Source organism: Kryptolebias marmoratus, linkage group LG17, assembly GCF_001649575.2.
Source record: "Kryptolebias marmoratus isolate JLee-2015 linkage group LG17, ASM164957v2, whole genome shotgun sequence".
In the NCBI taxonomy this organism is placed as follows: domain Eukaryota; kingdom Metazoa; phylum Chordata; class Actinopteri; order Cyprinodontiformes; family Rivulidae; genus Kryptolebias; species Kryptolebias marmoratus.
The window spans coordinates 18732664-18752568 of record NC_051446.1 but is presented as its reverse complement, the minus strand read 5'-3'; the positions used below and the strand labels follow the sequence as shown (position 1 = coordinate 18752568).

The 19905-nt window shown below is 40.9% G+C and overlaps 5 protein-coding genes across 6 annotated transcripts in view; all 5 read left to right on the top strand.

Moving 5' to 3' along the window:
• Nucleotides 1–324: 324 nt before the first annotated feature.
• On the top strand, nucleotides 325–2246 carry LOC108245992 (dual specificity protein phosphatase 13-like). The gene is given in 4 exon segments (XM_017433295.3): nucleotides 325–592; nucleotides 690–846; nucleotides 848–908; nucleotides 1023–2246. Coding segments are annotated over 4 exon segments (537 nt in total). The 5' UTR covers nucleotides 325–464; the 3' UTR covers nucleotides 1214–2246.
• A 37-nt stretch (nucleotides 2247–2283) lies between these two features.
• LOC108245984 (dual specificity protein phosphatase 13) lies at nucleotides 2284–5582 on the top strand. The gene is made up of 3 exons (XM_017433284.3): nucleotides 2284–2760; nucleotides 2921–3138; nucleotides 3573–5582. The coding sequence occupies exons 1-3, from the start codon at nucleotides 2633–2635 to the stop codon at nucleotides 3785–3787; spliced, it is 561 nt and encodes a 186-aa protein (XP_017288773.1). The 5' UTR covers nucleotides 2284–2632; the 3' UTR covers nucleotides 3788–5582.
• Nucleotides 5583–5834: 252 nt separating this feature from the next.
• Nucleotides 5835–10883, top strand: LOC108245978 (dual specificity phosphatase DUPD1-like). The gene is made up of 5 exons (XM_017433271.3): nucleotides 5835–5977; nucleotides 6137–6206; nucleotides 8442–8626; nucleotides 9066–9286; nucleotides 10040–10883. Exons 3-5 carry the CDS (start codon nucleotides 8472–8474, stop codon nucleotides 10228–10230), a joined length of 567 nt encoding a protein of 188 aa, XP_017288760.1. The 5' UTR covers nucleotides 5835–5977; nucleotides 6137–6206; nucleotides 8442–8471; the 3' UTR covers nucleotides 10231–10883.
• Nucleotides 10884–11962: 1079 nt separating this feature from the next.
• LOC108247147 (dual specificity phosphatase DUPD1) lies at nucleotides 11963–18883 on the top strand. Of its 2 annotated transcripts, none has more exons than XM_017435064.3 (3): nucleotides 11963–12312; nucleotides 12551–12768; nucleotides 14506–14708. In XM_017435064.3, the coding sequence occupies exons 1-3, from the start codon at nucleotides 12185–12187 to the stop codon at nucleotides 14676–14678; spliced, it is 519 nt and encodes a 172-aa protein (XP_017290553.1). In that variant the 5' UTR covers nucleotides 11963–12184; the 3' UTR covers nucleotides 14679–14708. The 2 variants fall into 2 exon arrangements, with proteins under 2 accessions (XP_017290553.1, XP_017290545.1); XM_017435056.3 differs by lacking the exon at nucleotides 14506–14708 and adding an exon at nucleotides 16299–18883 and having other exon boundaries at nucleotides 11965–12312.
• dusp29 (dual specificity phosphatase 29) overlaps nucleotides 18748–19905 on the top strand; it is a 3971-nt gene continuing 2813 nt past the window's right edge. Inside the window, exon 1 of the mRNA XM_017436815.3 lies at nucleotides 18748–19141. Coding sequence (XP_017292304.1) covers nucleotides 18966–19141 — 176 coding nt within the window. The 5' untranslated portion in view covers nucleotides 18748–18965. The remainder of the gene's footprint in view (nucleotides 19142–19905) is intronic.

Here is a 19905-nt window from a genome sequence, read left to right as displayed (position 1 = left end):
ATTACTTTCTGAAAATTTGGAGAACTATTCTGGTAACAGACAGACACACACAAACACACACTTTTTGCCCTTTGGCAGGAGCCGGTCAATACAATTTTGCAAATACAGCTCCCACAGAAACAGCACAGACATGCACTGATTTTGCTACAAGTTGGATCCTATTTGTTTATTCAACTGCAACCTGTATTGGCTGCTTATTTTAAAGCAACAAAATGAATAAACATGTGAGCATCGAGTCAAGTAATTCATACAGATCTAGAGTTGTAAATGTGACATTTAGAAAATGGGTCGCTGTTTTAATTTTAGAACTCGAGCACCTGTCTCTGTCAGTAACAGCGTGGCTGCGGTAAAGCCTCAGCAGGGTTTGGAAATCAAATTTTAGGTAATCAAATTGTAAATCATCTGAGTTTACGCTTTAAAACAGCTAATGTGAGTCAATAAATACAGCCTGTGTGTAATCAGAAATGAACAATATGCAGGACAGCAGTTACACCCCTCCCTCTGTTAAAGAGCTGCAGAAGGTTTTGTTTGGTGGTAAAAGGTTTGGGAACCATCTGGACGAAGTCTGGCCTAACCTCTTCATTGGGGACATGTAAGTGTTGAGTCCTGCTCTGGACTGTGTTGTAAATTCACTTTTTTTTTCCTCTCTCTCTCTTTTTCAGATTACAAATAGCTTCCTTTGCCCTCAGGTCAGTTGCCAATGATCGCTACAGTCTATGGAAGCAGGGAATTACTCATGTTGTGAACGCAGCTCACGGGAGGATGTACTGTCAGGGGAGTCATGACTTCTACGGGCCCTCCGTGGATTATTACGGAGTCCCTGCAGATGACTCGCCAACCTTCGAAACTCTCTGGTTATTTCTTCCCCGCTGCCGACTACATTCGGAACGCACTCAACGCTGATGGCGGTAAACCATGTTGCCCCGACGTCAGGTTTTAACACAAGTCAATCGTCTTGTCGGGAATAAACACAGAAAAAGTCAAAGCAGGCTCTGCATTCAGTGCGTTTCCTTCTTCTTCAGTTCGGGTTCTGGTTCACTGTGCCGTCGGAGTGAGCAGGTCCGCCTCTCTCGTCCTGGCCTACCTGATGATCCACCACGGCTACACCCTCTTAGACGCCATCGGTAAAGTCAAAGAGCGCAGGTGGATTTTCCCAAACGGGGGATTCCTCAGACAGCTTCGTGCTTTGGACGTGAAACTGCGCAAGAAATGAACTCAGTCCGAGCGGAGCATCGGTTCTCCTGAAGGTGAATAAAGCACCTGCCAGAGGAGGGAGACACTGGTCTTTGACTTTCAGCGGTTTGTTTCAGGAACTGAAGAATTTCCTTTTTCTCTAATGCTGCTTAATGAGAATCATGCCTGGAAAGCCGGTACATTGAGACGTTTTTTAGTCTGTCATTCTACAGTAAAATCTACATTCGACTATTTCCTGACTCTCAAATAGAGAATCAGAACAGAAGAACCATTTAGATTTGGTTAAATTTTCAAAATGTCCACCGGATGCCTGAAAGATTAGTTTGATTGAATGTTTCTGCCAACTTTTTCTTTTTAAATGACCACCAAAGGTTATGTAAGTTTGAAATAGTTGTTTTAAAGACTAAAAACCACAGTTTGTGCCAACTTTTAAAAACAAACTTTTAAAATCAAACTACCGATCTAGTCCCTTTAAATGTTGGGATTAAATGTCCGAGGGTTTAAACAATGTGTCCACAAGGACTGAGGAGAGACGGTTTCCTTTACAACACCTGTGCTGTCGAAGAAAAAAAAGCAAACCCTTGCCACGCAGATTCTGTGAAACTTCAGTTTTTCACGTAAACAAACTTCACTTTTCGCGTATAATTTCTCGAAGCCTACATTTCAGGTGGGATTTGTCTCATTACACACACACACACACACACTGAGCAGAAGCATCTTTAATAATCAGTCGATAGCGTTCTCCAGGTCAAAAACGACCCGGAGACACATATCGACTGATTCTGGTATTTTATAACACACCCACATTTTACATACACATTTACAGTCCTAATGAAAAGGAATAAAAAAATACATTTAGTGGTGTTAAAGTGAGGTTAATGATTGTTTTTTCTCTCAGTTTTAAAGCTAAAATGGGTAAAAATTGACCTGAAACCTGAAAAGTAACATCTGCACAGGAAGGCCTTTAAATGTCATGTCTTGCCATCAGTGAAGCTAATATTTGTTTCACTTTTTTTTTTTTTTAAACTCAGTTTGCTTTCATGAGCTGTTCATCTCGGGACTCTTTAACGAGCCACACGAAGCTGCCGGAGCATTTCCGTTCCGTAAAAGCTGATGTTACATCCGGCGTAAGCTGTGCGCTTTAACAATTTAACCGCAATCACGCCCAATTATCTCTGCTTTATAAAACGATTCTTATTAAACGAGAGTCCTGCAGGCAGTGGTGTGGCGAAGCGGAGCCCGAGCTGCGCGCGTTTGTTGCTCTCGCCCTCTCCGCGAGTAAGACTACACGCTAGGTTAGGCACCAAATTGGGTAACTGTCCAGTGACAGCACCTGCTCGTACCGATCATCTGGAGCTGCAGAAAGACTGAGGCTGCTTTAATACGACAAACATTTTGGCCCGCAGTCGATCCAAGGCAAGAGATTTGGACCTAAAAAATGCCAACTGTGAAAGACAAGCGAAAAGAATACCTGACTGTGAAGGACCTGCAAAAGGTTTTGGACTCTTGTAAGCTGCACCTAAATCAGATTGATGAGGTGTGGCCGAACGTATACATAGGAAATGTGTAAGTACGAGTTTCATTTAAGAATTAACAAATTTGCTATTTCGAAAGGTCTTTGAAGTAACTCCGTCCACTCACTGAATCATTCTGGCATCGAATCATTGTGCTGCGATGCATAACTCCCACACAAGTCTTGAACTTCTTTCTGTTTCTGTCTTGCCAGGGCAGCAGCCCAAAACAAGGCTGCCCTGCTGAAATTAGGCATAACTCATGTGTTAAACGCTGCTCACTCCAAGCGCGGCAGCGTAGGGAACCAACGCTTTTATGGCAACGACTTTGTGTATTTTGGCATTCCAGCAGACGACTCGACTCACTTCGATCTGGATGTTTACTTCCAGCCGGCAGCAGACTTCATTCATAAAGCTCTGAAGTCACCTGGTGGTAAGAGTCACAGTTTTCCCCTACTTATCAAATCTTTCGTTTTCACTCTGCAAATCCTTAATAGAGTTAACCATCTGCTCGAGCTCTCACATCATGCTGCTCTTTCAATGTCACCTGTCACCTCAATGTAACACAGCTTGTGCTGGGATAGAAATGCATTTTCAGCTGGCAGTAATAAGAGTCTTACCTTGCAGACCTGAAGTATGTAATAGCTTCTTTGAAAGAAGCTATCAAGCAGAGGACGAGTTGGGATTAATGAGACAGTCGGCCTGTCTGCAAAGGGACCATAAATGAACAAAGTCTTGGAACGGTTGGCTCTATTTTTAGCTCAAAACAGAAAGAGACAGTTCGGTGTGAGACGGGCAGTCATGTATGATATTAATGAGGCTCTCACTAATCCTTCCCTTTTTTCCCTCCTTTGTGCCGTTCTTCAGGGAAGGTACTGGTGCACTGCATCATGGGAATGAGCCGCTCGTCGACCTTGGTGCTGGCCTACCTCATGATCTACCACCGCCTTCCGCTCAAACAGGCCTTGCAGAAACTGATCCAGAAGAGGGCCATTTACCCCAACCGGAACTTCCTGGCTTTGCTGCTGGATCTGGATCTCCAGCTGACAAAGAAAAAGAAGAAGTCGTGCCAGATCCTGTGAGCCGGAGGCGCGCCGCTGGGTTGGTTTTCTCGGTGCGACGCCGTCGAGACGTGTGTCGACCCAGAGGTCCACACGAAGACGTTTCTGCAGAAAATCCACCGCTGTGGAGTCTGGTTCAACAGTTTCGTCGAGGCTCGGTTTAACGTGACTCGATAAAGTCAACAACGAGGAACAGAGCAGCTGAATATGTGAAGAACCCTTCTCTGGCAGCAACAGATCTTTAGGGTCTTCAGCCATGTGGGGATCATCTGCTGCTCCTCTCTAGGTTGTTTTTAGGCAAGATTGAGGTCCTGAAAGCTCTGGAACAGGTTCTTCAAGGGTATATTGGGTTTCTTTAGCTTCTCCTCAATGTTGTTCCATTTTCTTGAATCTCTTGTTTGAAAACATCCCATTAATCATGATACTGTCGCCACCATGCAAATCCATTAGAATGTGTGTTTTTTGGGGTTTTTTTGTCCAGATGAATCAGTCCCTAAGCACACAAAGAAACTCTTACTAAATTATTTTTAGTTGAGACCTACTTGACTCTGGTTGTAAACAACTACCTTACTTCTTTCTCTAGCTGTGGTTCAAATCAACATGTCAAACTTTGTTTAATCACTTTGACCATGAGTTTGTTGTGTTGAGAGTGGGAACAGTTGAACACAGAAATGTTAAAGAAATTGCACCTATAATCTATAATCACAGAACTATTAGTCAGCACATCGTACAACATGCTGTTTGTGCTAACAGGAACAAACGCCTTGCTAATTTAACGTGCTTAGGTACGACTATAAACTTTTTCTTACTGCAAATCTAGCTGAAATACAGTATAAATATCAGCATAAAATGTTATTTTTAGTCTCTGTGACATTTAGTTTGAGGCTGAACTAATTTTGACCAAATATTTAGCAGTGAAGACACTGTTAAACACCTTTAAGAAAAGGGCTAACCGGACATTTAGCTTGTTTTATACAGATGTACTATTAAAAGTACAACGGAGGCACAAATTCATGCCATCATATCACAATGAAAACAAAACATGACAACCAGAGCTGACATGTTGGTGTTTCAAGTGGCTGACGGCTTTACAGTTCTCTTCTGGACGGTTGTATTTATAAAATAAGTTAATTTAAATAAAGGAATGTCTTAACAAGAGATTAAATTAGCTAGAGAAGGAAAACGTTAAGTAATAACTGCTCATGGATTCATGACTTTATTAAGCTTTCATACTAGTAAGGCGGTTTTTCTTCACTTTTTCTCACAACAGAAAGGACCAAATTTCATTATGGAATGTTTTATGAAGCTTCAGATGTTAATAAACTGCCTTGACTCTAAAGAGAGGCTCAGTCTACAACATTTGTCCAATAAACCACTGCTCACAGAGTAAAATTCCTTTGTTTTTATCATGCTGCTTGGGTTCATCACTGCTGTGCATCAAAAAGGTACACATTTTATTTTGATCAGGACCCGACAGCAATGATTTCTGCCTATTGTGAATTTTATTTTTTCTCTTAAAAGCTCCTAATTGTAACTTTACAGTAAAATTTGCAAGTTTATTAAAACACCTGCAAATTTAACGATACAGGCAACACATATTACAGAACGTATTTAGGTCTTTTATTTAGACAGAAATAATGTTTCAGCCTTTATGTCATGCAATATTTATTCATTTGTGTATTCAAATTGTGTAAGACTGAACATTTATAATGAATTGTTTTAGGTGTTTGTAGAAATGGTCATTTTCTTTTGTGCTTTGAGAATGTAGTCTCAGATGGTATTATTGTTATTTTCTGATGAATAAAAAACATTAAATGATCTTGAATTACACAAAAGAGAAACTCCATCCTTGATCAAACAACCAGGTTCTGTTAAAAAACATTTCACTGAAGGGAAAAAATGTAAAGAAAGAGTCAGAAAAAAAAAAAAAACCTAAAGCAAAGCAGCACTGATCTAATTTTTTTGCTATTAAAAAAAAAGCTGTGTCCTATCCTGCTTCAGTGCTGGCAGCTTGTGTAACCTTTAAGGAATGTAGACGATGATGCCAGAATTATTTTGGGATGTGATTCAGATGTTAAAATAGCAAAAAAGGTTGCAGGGTAGATTACCAAGGAGAACGCAGACAGTCGTGCTGTCGACCTAGATGTAGCTCTTGATTCGAGAGGCGATGAAAAACAGCGACTTCAGCCGAGGCAAGTGTCTGCGGAGACGGTGAGTTGGAAAAATATTTATTATTGTCTGCAGCATACGTAATCTATCACGTTTGCTTTGATTGTGCTGTGTAGGTTTGTTTGCAATATAAACTAATATAAAGACTGTCGTTCTGTGATGACATTTCCTAAAGGATTATTGTACCGTCTTTTAATCCAGATGAATCACATCTGAAAGGCTGAAAAGGAAAGTGCAATTCATAACACCGCCAAGAAGACGGCCCGAGGAGGTAAAAAAAAAAGAAGAAGAAATTTTAATTTGCCCTCCATGTTAACTGCAGGCACTTTCCCATAAGAAGTATCTTTAATTACACAAAAGTGGAGCAGGAAGGACAGGTTAGCCTAAGGGGGGGAGGCTGTGAAAGCAGAGCATATGCACCAGGGAAATCAGTTCTCTGCCCTGACTGTGGGAGGGAGGGAAGGGCTGAACTCCGAGATCAATGAGGAGAAAGAAGAGCCTCCAGGTATGGCTCGCGTTGTATAAAGATGCACTTCACCCTGGCTTCGAGTGCTTGCACGCTCGCAGAGCACGAACAGGGTCATTTGAGGCTTTTCATGCAAACAGACCAAAAAGTGACACACACAACAATCATAGGCAGAGATGGATAAAGCCATCATGATGTGCAACCTCCATATGCCACAGCAGCTTAACAAAAGGTCACCGAAACAGATTTGGCCTCAGTGACTCATCCCGGAGGACGCAAAGCCTCCAAAACCCTGAGAGCCAAATTATATTTTCACACATGGGGAAGAATGCAAATAAGAAGCTGTAACAATGAATACACATCACTTGTACATCCTCAGCCTTGAGCACAGTAACGCACACACCTAAATGGATGCTAATGTATACAGTATGTATAGTAAAAGTCTCTCTAAAGCCCGCCGTATAAATTGTAAAGTTGCAGGTTAGACTTGCCAACAGGAAAGGAGAAGCGGTTTACAGCCCTTGAATACTAATTTTCTGTATCTCTGGAGATAAATAACTCTGCTGAATTGCAAATAAAATAAAATAAAGAGCGTATTATAGGGTCACATTATAATTATGTGATCTTGTGGTCCTGCGCAGATGTGAACTACATTTATTGGCACAACTGCGGTCTATATTTCAATTATACACACACACTGTGCCCACTGTAGGCCTATGTTAACGACTCTTCCCATAACCCTACATTCATTTTATTTCTCCGTGTTACCAAAAGATGTCTGCATTTCAATTAAGCGTATTAGATGTTTTCATTAACGTTTTCTCGCATTTACAAGAAAAGGAGACACTGCTTAAAAGTGCTACCTGTTGGGCTACCTGTCGTTTAAAACAAACAAAAATCAAAGAAAGCGTCTTTTTAAAAATACAATTATGAGGTACATCACATGTAGTAAAATGTATACATTAAGCAGTTTTTATTATCATTTATTTTTTCTTTTTAGTAACTAATTGTATTGTAATTAACTGTATTTGCAGTTATTTCAGGGCATTTAACAAAAAGTAAACAGTCCACCTGAAACCACCTGTATATAGTCAGTATACATTTCAGTTCATTCAGTATTCCGATTCAAAAGAATCCAATTCAGTATAATAGTACACTTAAAAAATAACTTTTTGATTCATGATTTAAAAAACAAACGCTTGCAGTTCTTGTGCTGCCTTTCGTTTATTTATATCGTTTATTTATATTGTTTATTTATATTGTTTATTTATATTGTTTATTTATATCATGATAATTCAGCTGCTTGAACTCCCTGTTTTTTGTTCTAAAAAGAGAAACATATTTTAAAAAGTCACAGATTTGTGACACATCCATGGTTAAAACCCACTGACAATAATAGTGTCTCCACTTTCCCCCCTTAGTGAGAATTGAAGCCAAAACGTCCGTTCTTTACACTCCCACCTACACCCTCCAACTCCCTAACAGACTGTCATGTTGCCAAATTTAAGCAAAACATATTGAAAAAAGTATATCTGAACATACAACAGAATGGTAAGAGCTGCATTAATCACCAAAAATCAACAACTGAAAAAATCTATCAGTGTATTTCATTTTTTAGTCAGGTAAATATTCTATTTGTTTATATTAAGGGCTGTGAATGAAGACATTTACAGCTACCAGCCACTAGGAGGCACTCGTCTTTTGTGGCTTCAACTTCCAGCTTCTAGTCCTGTCTCTAGTTATAAACTGGATCAGCGGTTCAGACCTGAGACTACCCCTAACCCCCGTGAGGAAACATTTAGCCCGGGTCGCTCGGACCACATCCAGAACTTGTTTTTGACTGTGGTGGTTTAAAGACTAATGAAAAACGTGAATATTAGTCCCTTCAAACAAAAGCCCCCGCAGCTATAGGGTGACCCTCATCTCTTAGCCCCAAGGCCTTGTTGCCCTGCGGGCTTGTTCGCTAAATCCCAGCATGCTCCTCGGCGGCAGCTGCGGCACAAAGTTCATATCAGTAACGGGCGGTGTCGGTACCGACAGGCTGCAGGAGCAGAAGTGGAGCGTCCAGACATGCCCAGAGGTCTCAGCCACCTGGCAAGCCCCGGGGTGCGAGCAAGCAGGTACGAGACCCCCTCGGCTTCAGAGCTACACAGACTGATGTGGACAAAGAAAGGGACCAGCAACCATCTGGATGAAGTTTATCCCAGGATCTACATTGGAGACATGTGAGAAATAATTAATCCCTTTGTCACACCTAATTAAAAGACAACTCGTGACTAACTTACAAAGATTACCACTTAGTGTGAGCGGAGGACTTATTATCGCTGAGCGAAAATTTGGTGGGATGGTAGCTGAGAGTTAGCGCTAACACGTATTGTGAGCACTCCTGACTGGGCGAGATCTTTGTATAAGCTTTTGGAGTCAACCATGTCTGTCTGTTAGCAAAATATCCCATGACCCACTGGATGGATTATAATGAAACGCTAAGAAAATCGTTGGATGTACATTTAAAACTGATTAACTTTTGGAGCCAAGCTGATTCAAGAGTCAATTTTACAAATATTAAGCTAAAAAAAACTGGTGTACTGGGAGCTGAGAATCATTACTAATATGTGTCGAGATCTGCGGATTGCGCAGAAACCTGTGTTGACTTTTTCCTTTCAGGTACGCAGCCAAAGACAAACGGACACTCCAGTCTCACCACATCACCCATGTGCTCAACGCCGCCGACGGCAAATTCAACGTGAACACGGGGCCCGGCTTCTACAGAGACACCGGCATCGCTTATCATGGAGTGGAGGCGTTTGACATGCCGTCGTTTGACTTGAGCTCCTTTTTCTACCCAGCGGCCAACTTCATAAAGAACGCTTTGAACTTGCCAACAGGTGACGAGCTCTTGTGCCTTTTTAACTTGGGGAGGACAAGACAAATAGCAGAGACATTTGTCAGTCAATTTCCATTACAGCAACTCCCCGACCCCCCTTGTTGTATTACTCATTAAAATGCAAATCAAACACTAAACATGATATCAAGCTAATATCTCCCCCCTCCTCCTCCTCTCCATGGTAATCTTCTCATATAGGCTCAGACTTTTGTCAGGAAAATGAGTTTTAAATGGATTGCCGTGGTAATTTGTAAGCTAGACTTTTATTGGACATGGAAATTACACAATTACGTTCGTGGCCCGTTGCCTGCGCGGCCCGTTATGTAAAGCGAAGTTGGTATCTGACATGACAGTAATAAGATGAGGCCTCCTCCTTCACATGCTGGCTGATCGGGGGCTCCGGTGTGTGGCGGGGGTCTGTGGTAATCCCTGGCAGAAATACACAGAAGCCAAGACAGTTCAATTACGCGCTCCTTTGCCTCCTAATCCTCGGGCCCCGATAAGAAACCAGGGATTAAAGTGTGTAGAAACATTTGTTGCAACATTGTTGAAAACTTTTAGTCTTGAAGTCAGAAGCACTTTTCTTCCCTGTGATGTTTATGGTTTCTAATCCTCAGAGAAGGAACAAATTGGACATTTAGAATAATGTTTGACACAATAATCCACTGATTGCCTGGTTGTAAATGTAGAAAAGGAGTGCCGGAGCTCGGAAACGATCCGCTAAAACGGTGTTTTTGTTTCTCGTGATTGGCAGGTAAGGTGTTTGTCCACTGTGCAATGGGGCTCAGCCGTTCGTCCACTCTGGTCCTGGCCTACCTGATGATCCATGAACACATGACGCTGGCGGACGCCATCACAGCAGTCAGCGCCAACAGGAACGTTTCACCTAACGAGGGATTTCTGGAGCAGCTCAGAAATCTGGACAAAAAGCTGCACTGCTATTAAGCAGCTGGAGCGTTGATAAATGGAGTTAAATAATCCTTGTTATATTGTTGCCTGCTGTTGATATCTGCGCTTCAAACTTTTAGAACAACAACGATATGAATGTAAAACCTATTTATTGTTTTTACTTAGCAAGATAAAATCCATCTTTGTGTAAAAAAATAAAAGCCGGATATAAAGATCGAAACCAGTAATTACTTTAGACAAAACAAGAGTGAGATTTACTTGAGGAAAGGTTGTTTTACAGTTACAGAACAAAGCAGAACAATAAACAAAGGTGCAAAAGGTTTAAAGAATAGTAAGAGAACAATTTGAAGGGCTTAGAATAGGAATCAAGTAAGCAAATTGGCCCACATAATTAGAGATATACGCATTTTCCTTTTGTGACTTTTCTAAACACCATCAGCAGCGTCAATAACAGGAAGTCAGGGGCAATGTCCCCCAAAGATTTCCTGTTCTCAGTTAGTAATACAAACTGTAATGTAAAAAAACAAAGTAGGCCTCTATCAGAAGGCAGCTCACTAACTCCCACGCTACAGTAGTTTTCAAACAGACGGTATACGACAAGAGTTTAATAAAACTCCTAAAAATGCTGTGGAGGCTTTTGGTTTGGGCGCACCAATTAAAATCAATAAATACTACATGGTTTCATCTTATTGCTGCTTGTGATAACAGGTTTTTAAGTAAAAAAACTGGGGAGCAAAAACTCAAGTTTAAAAACTGGGGGAGAAGCAGCTTCATCTGTACCAACATGAAGGCTGGCAGGCAGGAGACCAGAGTCTGAGGAAGTCAATAAATGTCTATTTCAAACAAAACCAAAAGCACTGGATATTAACTGTATCATATCAAATCAAATGTACTTTATTGCCCCCCATAGAAACATTTTTCAAAAGGAAGATCTAAACAAAATTAAAGGAATAGTATAAAGTATAAATAAATAGTACTACTACTACTTTATTTATAAAGCACTTTAAAACAACAGTAGCTGCGACAAAGTGCTGGCACAGATAAAAATCAATAAATATTCAAAGTATTGAAAGGACAAAAGACAAAGGGGCACTTCTGATATGGAACGGCAAATTGTTCCATAATTTGGGAGCAACAACGCTAAAAGCTCTGTCTCCTGCATGCAGCAATTTGTAAATGCACCGATGTGTGTTTCCAAATTAGTGAGTAATTGATACAAGAGCAAATTAAAGCTTGAGTTGGTTGGTTTTCTTTAACCTTTTGGGCTCTGTGTCATCTGACGCAGTATCTACAGCTGTAAGGGGACAACAAAACATCATAGTTCGTGTCCTCATTAGGTTCGTTTGTCGTTGCACTACAGGCCAATTTCCATCTGATTCACAAAATAGCCTTCAGAGAGTGAAAATAAACGCAGAAGGTTTAAAACAGCTTGTGTGTATAGTTCCACCAAAATAACTTTTAGGGAATGTTCCTGGAACGCACCATGAAGGTTGATTTGTCGACCTCACACGTCTGTAACTATATCAACAAATGGACGTTTTTAATAGTTTTTTTTTTGGTAGAATACACCCTATGGCTTATTCATTGGTTTAGCCTCTTTAGGTGATTTGTTCAACATTAGAAGACGGCTTGGTTGTGGTTTTAATCCCGACTTTGGCTTCCCAACGCGTTCTGAATCGCTTGAAGCACCAACACAAGCAGCCTGGCTTCTGTCGCAGTCGTCAGAGGAATAAATAGCCCGCGCTGCCTCTGCCCAGTCTACGGTATGTTCAGCTGTTTCATTCCAGCAACACTGAGATCCAGCTCAGAGCGCCGCGGCAGTACGGAGACGGTTTACTGCACAGCTTTCCAAAATCTGAGAAGAAAAGGAGAAACTCGAAACGCTGAATTACCCACCCCGCCCCCATCCTGGATCAGGTTTTAGAAAGTTGCGTGCATATTAAGTTGACGGTACGAACGGTGATAATTATATTCCAACAGTGAGGAGGATATGAGGTCAGAGGAGGAGTCAACGGATCAGACACCACCCACCTGCGATCTGCTCAGCCTTCTGCTGAAAAACAGGCGCCCCACCGGAGCTGTCAATGAGGTTTGGCCCAACCTCTTCGTCGGGGATGCGTAAGTGACAATCTCGCCGTGGGGGCCCCTGCTGCAACGTGCTGAATCCGATTGTGAAACTGTTGCTGCAAACAAGTCGCGTTATTTGGCCAACTGACGAGGCGAACATGAAATCTGTACATTTGAGTCACGAGTGATGCATTTTGCCGACATATGCTTCCAGAGATGGCAACAGGCAGAGAAAAAAAAAAAGGCTGCAACTGACACGTCCCTCTATCATCTCTTATGATATTCACAGGGCCACAGCTCAGGATAAAACGCTGATAAAGAATCTGGAAATAACACATGTAGTGAACGCTGCAGATGGCCCACGGCACATTGACACTGGGCCGCATTTCTACGAAGACACCAACATACAGTATCGTGGAATCGAAGCACCAGACTGCAGGGATTTCGACTTGAGCCCATTCTTCATGGAGACAGCAGATTTCATTCACGAAGCTCTGCGTCAGAAAGGTACGAAACCTTTGAATCACATCACGATGGAGGCAGGTAACAACCAAATTTCAACAAAAATCTGCAAACTTTTGACAAAAAAATTACATGTCTTGTATTTGTTGGAGATAATTGTCAGGAACGGTAGATACGAAGGCGAACCCAGAACGCAGACTCATAATTAAAGGAACAAAAAACTAATTTATTAAACTAAAGAAACAAAATGAAAACAAACAGCTGACGTGGCAGCAAAACAAAAAGACAAACGGAACATGGACACGGAGCAACAGAACCAGGAACAGACGGCAAGACAACAGGCAAAACAACAACAATGGACCAGCGGAGTATAGACAGAAATGACCGGGTTTTAAAGTGCTGAGGATAATCAGGTAAGTGGAGACAGGTGACATGATTACCAGGCTTTGACAGGTGTAAGTGGGCGTGGCAGGAATGCAGAGAGAGAAATAGACTGAGGAGGAATGAGAAAGTGAAAAACAAGAAAACAGAAACTAAACACAAACCAATAAACTAAAACAGAAATAAAACAAAACACAGGAAAAAAACCAAATCACCACAATAATAAAGAAGGTAATGAATAAATATGAGTAAATCGAGATGTTTAGGAGAATAAAATTCATATTTTTAAAATAAAATGTTGCTTCATTTTGTGCCCATTTTAAATAAAATAATTTAAGTGAAAGAAAAAAAACCCACACAGACCACGCAGATATCTTGGGAGAATGTTCTTCGGACAGATCAGACAAAACTGGAGCTTTTTGGCAACATCAGCTCCATGTCCACAGACCCAAACATGACATTTCTACAAACAGAAGAACGCTGTACCTACAGCGGAACACGGAGGAGGCTCGGTTCTGTTCAGGACCTGCTTTGCTGCACCTGACACAGCGTGTCTGTGCAGAGTACAAAGAAATCTCAAGACTATCAAGGCATTCTGGAGCAAAATGTGCTGTCCAGTGTTAGAAAGCTGGGTCTCTGTCGCAGGTCATGGGCCCTTTAACAAGATAATGACTAAAAACATGTAAGAAAGTTGGACTATTCTGAAGTGGCCTTCTGAGCCCTGATCTAAATCCTGTTGAGCATCTATAATAGGGTAGGCAACCCTGGTCCTGGAGAGCCACTATCCTGCATGTTTTACTTGTTTCCCTGCTCCAACACTCCTGATTCAGTGGTTAAATTAAATCTTTATGTTCTGCAGAAGCCTGTTAATAACACCCTGATTCAAATCAGGTGTTGGAGCAGAGAAACATGTAAAACATGCAGGATAGTGGCTCTCCAGGACCAGGGTTGCCCACCCCTGATCTAAAGAAAGAGCTGAAACACTCAGTCTGGAGAAGGAACCCTTCAAACCTGGGTCAGCTGGAGCAGTGTGGTGAAGAGGAGTGGACCAATACCTGTCGACAGGTGAAGAAGTCTGTAACACCTCCATTAGGTGACAGGGTTTAAACCATAAAGCATAGAATAATAATGATCCAGTTCAAGAATTCGTCTACTGGAGCAGAGTATGACTAATGACAAAAAACTGAAGGTTTGAACAATTTACACGTATTAACCAATTGACGTGGAATACATTATCCACCATTCAAATAGTGTACAAGAAATAAAAGTATGGCCCCCAAAATGAAAAGGTTATTAAAGAAAATAAAACAAAAACACTCACTCAGGATTTTACTCAGTCTGCATAGTGTTAAACTACAACAAAAAGACCCAAAGGCCTCCAAGTTCCTCTCCTCCCTGCAGGTAATACAAGAGTAAAGAGGCGGCTGTCCTACCAGTCAGCAGATATCCCAGCTCTTAGGCCATCCAGGGCAGATCAGAATCTCTACACATCACAAACAGACATCTTCGATCCTGGTGGAGGCTTGCCTTCCCTGGGTGGAGTTCAGCTTCTACCAATGGTCATCACAGGGTGAAGGGGAAGAAAATAACCTGTGCACAGCAGGACAAGGTTCAACATTATATATATATATATATATATATATATATATATATAACGTTTTTTTTTCACAAAGCATCACAATTAAAATTGTAACCATGTTTTTCCTGTCAGCACAAAACAAATTTATATAAAAACTCCTTACCAACAGGATACCTGTAAACTTTGTGGAGGTCTTTAACATGACAACAAGTGGGCCCCAAGTGGGAACTAGAGTTAGAACATTTTTATAAGTAAATTCAGCACTCATTTAACTCATTACTCTGCTTTTCTTAACGCTTTAGATGCAATTTACATGGAAAAAATAGCACTCAAAGTTACAGTGAGAAGCGTTAGCCGCTAGCCGCTAGCATTGCACTCCCGCAATTTTGTTTTCACATAATGTACCAAACTCACCATAAATTAGCAGCAACAGAATCTTAGTTTGACATCCATGGACTTCCAATGCTTTTACTGTCAACTTTCTTTGTTTTAGCTCAGAAGAAAACATTCTTTCTCGGTTTTAAAACGAACCTCTCTGTCTGTCCTGAGTCCATTTCTCTGAGTACTTCACTGCACGCTCGGAAAAAGCAGCACTTCTTCCCCAAACAACAAACCACTTAAAAGCAACATTCAAAGTAGATTTTTAACAAGCAGTTTTATAAAATTAATATTTGCAAAAAAAAAATGAAAATAATCAACATTTTATGCATGCTTAAATCTTTATTTAGTGATATATAATTACAATAGTTTTATGCTGCCAGTTTAACATCATAAACATTTGAGTCTCAGAGAGACAGACAGAAACCGCTGGACTGCGGTGAATGCCTCAAATGATTGTGCAACAAAACAACAAGTTCTCTTCTTTCTTTAACAAAAGGGTACAGATGAATTTATCCACATCTCTATCCATCTATTTGTTTTTACATATATTGACCTGGGCTGCCAAGTTGGGATGACCCGAGTTGGGATGAGCACAGAGCTGCTGTGCAAAATTATTGATTTTTGCAACTGAACTTTGCAAAAGTTCAATTGAAGTGTCCATAAAAACAACATTGAGCGATCCCAGTAACAAAAATAGCATATATTACTCCTAATACACCTTTAAATCTAAGTTTTCTTACAGGTATGTCTTCAGAAATTCTCCTTTTAATTCTAATCCTTTGAATTTTACTTTGAAATTGACCATTTTTCTCTGCTGGCTGCTGTAGCACTGGGAAATCCCTTCATATAATGTTTATCACTGTGAAGCTTGGGGATTTTTTTATTTTAAATATATGACTGGAGTTCACAAAAAAATTGAGTTTTCAAACTGGCACTCTCATAAACAAAACTAACTTGTTGGCAGGTGATAAATCGCCAAATTTCAACAAACTACATGTCATTTTGAAGATTCTGAGATGGGGAATTGGAAAATAATATACTTAATATTGAAAATTTCCTCATTGTGACTCATTTTGCCAGACCTTGGTGACATACTGTATGTTGTTTTATATTTGAAACATTTGAGATTTCAGCTTCAGCTCTCCAGATTATACAGTTCGCATTCAGTCCCATTACGGAGGCCGTAGAGCTCACAGCTGAACATGTAAAAGTGTTTTGTCTTTTGCCCGTTCAGGTAAGGTTCTCGTCCACTGTGCTCGAGGAATCAGCCGCTCTGCCACTCTTGTGCTGGCCTTCCTCATGATCAAAGAAAGCCTCCCGCTCGTGGAGGCGGTGGAGGTTGTTCGCAGGAGCAGAAACATCCTCCCAAACGTCAGGTTTCTCAACCAGCTCTGTCACCTGGACTCCACTTTGGCCTCGCAAAGAAAAAGCACATAATAGATGTTTCATTTTCATGGGCTTTTTATTTCGCAATGCAGAAGTCATTGCAGTGAAAATTTCTTCTTCTTAAAATAGCTGGATTGTTGTTTTTTCAGTAAACATTGAAAAGGAACTCACAAGTTTTATGCAATTAACCAGTTAAAAACCAACTGTATCAATCAATATGTTGTTATTGTGGCCTTTTAAGTCTGTAAGGCAGGCCTGAAGGTTTGGCAATAAAGAAAACTAACTTCAATCATCTAAAACTTGTCCTTACATGGGAGTCAACCCAATCCAAGATGGCTGCCATAGTTAATCGTGTTTATAAAACACAGAAATGACTACAACTCAGTCAGTTTTACAGATATAGAACTAAAGGCACACAGTCCAAGTGCTAACTGATCATGCAAGATCTTTGTGTAAACCTTTGGCAAATAAAGTGGGTTAGAGTTAGGAAATGGTTGTAGAAATGCTTAATTTTTTATTCATACAGGCTTCATTTTGTCACTTTTAATCAAACTGCTGCTTTGCATTCTGACAAAGATTTACTTTGATTTCCTCTGTCCATTGTAAATGATTTCAAAAAGCCTGCAGTTCATGTCTTAAAGGATTCGCGTCAACCCAAACCAATAAGGCCGCCAACTGAAATGGCTAAAACTCAAACCAATTTTACAAATACTGAGCTGAAATTTGGCCTGTTAGTAGCTGACAGTCATTCAGAACGCATACTCTAATCGCTACCAGATTAAGCAAGTAACTGCGATGTCTTATGAGATTGTGCCTGATGTTATTTTACAAGATTTGACCAAAATGGCTGTAACGCCGTCAGATCTCCGATCAAGATGTTCTTGGTCCAAAACTGGTATTAAAAATGGCAGACAACATGCATTTCCTCAAGGAATACTAAGCATTTAATTAATTATATTATTATTATTATTGTTGTTATAGCTTCATATTTTCCAACTACAGAATTTTGATTTATTTGCTTTTACTAAAATCTGCACTTAAAATTCAAAAGGTGCCAATGATGTTGATCAGAATTGCATTTTAGATAAAATGGTTCTTGAGAGAAACTAATGTGCAGCTTCACAATGCAGACATCTTGAATTGCAGTTCTTAATCTTAACCTGCAAAATATGAGAGGATGCATAAAAAACAAAAGCAAAACGCTTGTATATATATTTTTTCAAGCTCGTGCCTTAAAACTCAGCATCATCAACTGTCAAGACCCCCGCTGAACTTAAACAACACAGAGACGGAGAAGGCCTATAAATAAACAACGCTCCACTTCACATCCCCCTCCCCAAAAAAACAGAGCATCTTAACCGCCGCAGTCCAGTGATGTTAGCGTTAAAACTGTAATATGTCTAAAACGGCTTGATTCAAAATGACAAAATTATGCCATGGTGCTTGTGAGTGTGTATACAGATTCAGGTCAGACTTTGAAAAGAGATGAAACGCTGAAGCCATCTTAATAAGAAATGTTCTCCAGAGCTCACTGGGAAAAAAAGAAGATGCTGTCAAAATAAAAGGAATTGGATATCACAGGTTTAATGATCTCACTGTCAGAATGAATGATGGCAGGGTATAAAGATATGAGGGCAAAATAAAAAAGAGTCTGATGGTGTGAAAACTCAGTCTGACATGTTAGCAGCTTCATCCTGCAACACAGTCATCATCACGCTCTTTCACTTTTTTTTTACGGGGAGGGGGGCCCTCTGCATTTAGATCTCTGAATGGACCGTGCATATCATATAATGGGGAATCAAAGGCATGTGCCATCCTGTGAAAAACCTCATCTGTCTAACAGTCTGACACGTTTCAGCTCTCCTCCGGGGCCCCAGGAGAGGCTGCAGAAGATGCAGAACATCCTTAACGGGTGTTGTAAGGCTGCGCTTACACGCCGTCTCTCAGCATCTGAAGATGTGCAGGAAGGCTAAAAGAGACTGACGCGATTTCAAGGAGTCGCTCTCACAGCTGCGCGAGAGCTCACAGTGGCCCCCGTTCACTGCGGTGAAAATGGGTATCCTCTGGCAAAGCGCAAAGTTTGGATAAGCACAGCTTGCTGCCGGCAGCGGAGATTAAAGTGTTTAGACTGGCTGTGTGGAAGTTTTTCCCCCCCGCAGGCGGGAAAAGCATGGCAGCTAAGGTCAAGGGCCCGCCACATCTCGGTCCTAAAAATATCCTCTGCATTCAACGCCCGTCACAGAGGTTGTTACACAATCTGCACCCCGACTCGAGCCTGCCAGAGCTAAACATGTTCTGCCTTCAAGGGTTGCTTCACAACAATCTGGCGGAGAGATGAAAACCAAATTCTGAAGACACGAAAACGAAGGTCCTCAAAGTCCCGGTGTTGGGAAAAAAAAAGATGCTTAAAACTAACAAAGTGTAGTGTGGCCGCTTCTCACTGCCGAGGAAGAAAGAGTCATCCTCTTCAAGCAAGTAAAGTAAGCCATGTGTGAGAGGAAGCCACAGTGAGAAAATGGCGTCTCCCAATTCAAGGGCTGGATCACAGATAAACGTTAGGAAAGCAGAAGAAGAGTCCAGTCTGGATTATGTCACACCTGGGGGATACGAGCTGGACAAAATCCTCAACCGTGGAAGTGTGGCTTACACTCATGTTAACGAGGTCTGGCCTGGAGTCTACATCGGAGACGAGTGAGTAAAAAAAACAGCATTAAAGTACTAAACTGGAACAAATAACAAGAGAAAGTGAAAGCTAAGCTCTGAAGGACTGAGGTGAAAAGCTAAAAGTAGCAAAACGCTAGCCCAAGGGTAGGCAATGCTGGTCCTCCAGGGCCAACATCCTGCATGTTTTCCTTGTTTCCTCTGCTCCAACACACCTGATTCAGTGGTTTAATCACCTCTTCATGTTCTGCAGAAGCCTGTTAATGACACTGATTCAAATCAGGTGTGTTGGAGCAGAGAAACAAGGAAAACATGCAGGATAGTGGCCCTCGAGGACCAGGGTTGCCCGCCCCTGTGCTAGCCAAACATTGCAAAATACGAGTTAAAAGCTAAAAGCAGTAAATCTCGAGCTAAAAGTAGCAAAATGCTAGCAACAAAAAGTAGCAAAATCCTAACTTCACCTAACAAAATGCTAAAAGGAGCAAAACTCTAGCAAAACCTAAAAGTAAGAAAAAGCAAGTTGAATACTAAAAGTAACAAAAGGCAAGCAGAATTTAGCAGAATATTAGCTACAATTAGCATTAGCAGAATTAGCATTAAGAGTAGTAGTATTAGCAGTAGCAGAATTAGCATTTGCAGCAGTAAAATTAGCAGAAGTATGAAGTAGATTTCAACGAGAACATTGTTTTTGAAGAATATGAAGAGATCTCAGTGTATTTCAAAAGGGATTGTTTTTTGTTAATAGTGGTAAAGACTTTGAAAAGAATAAAAACCAAAAGTCTTAGCAGCCATCG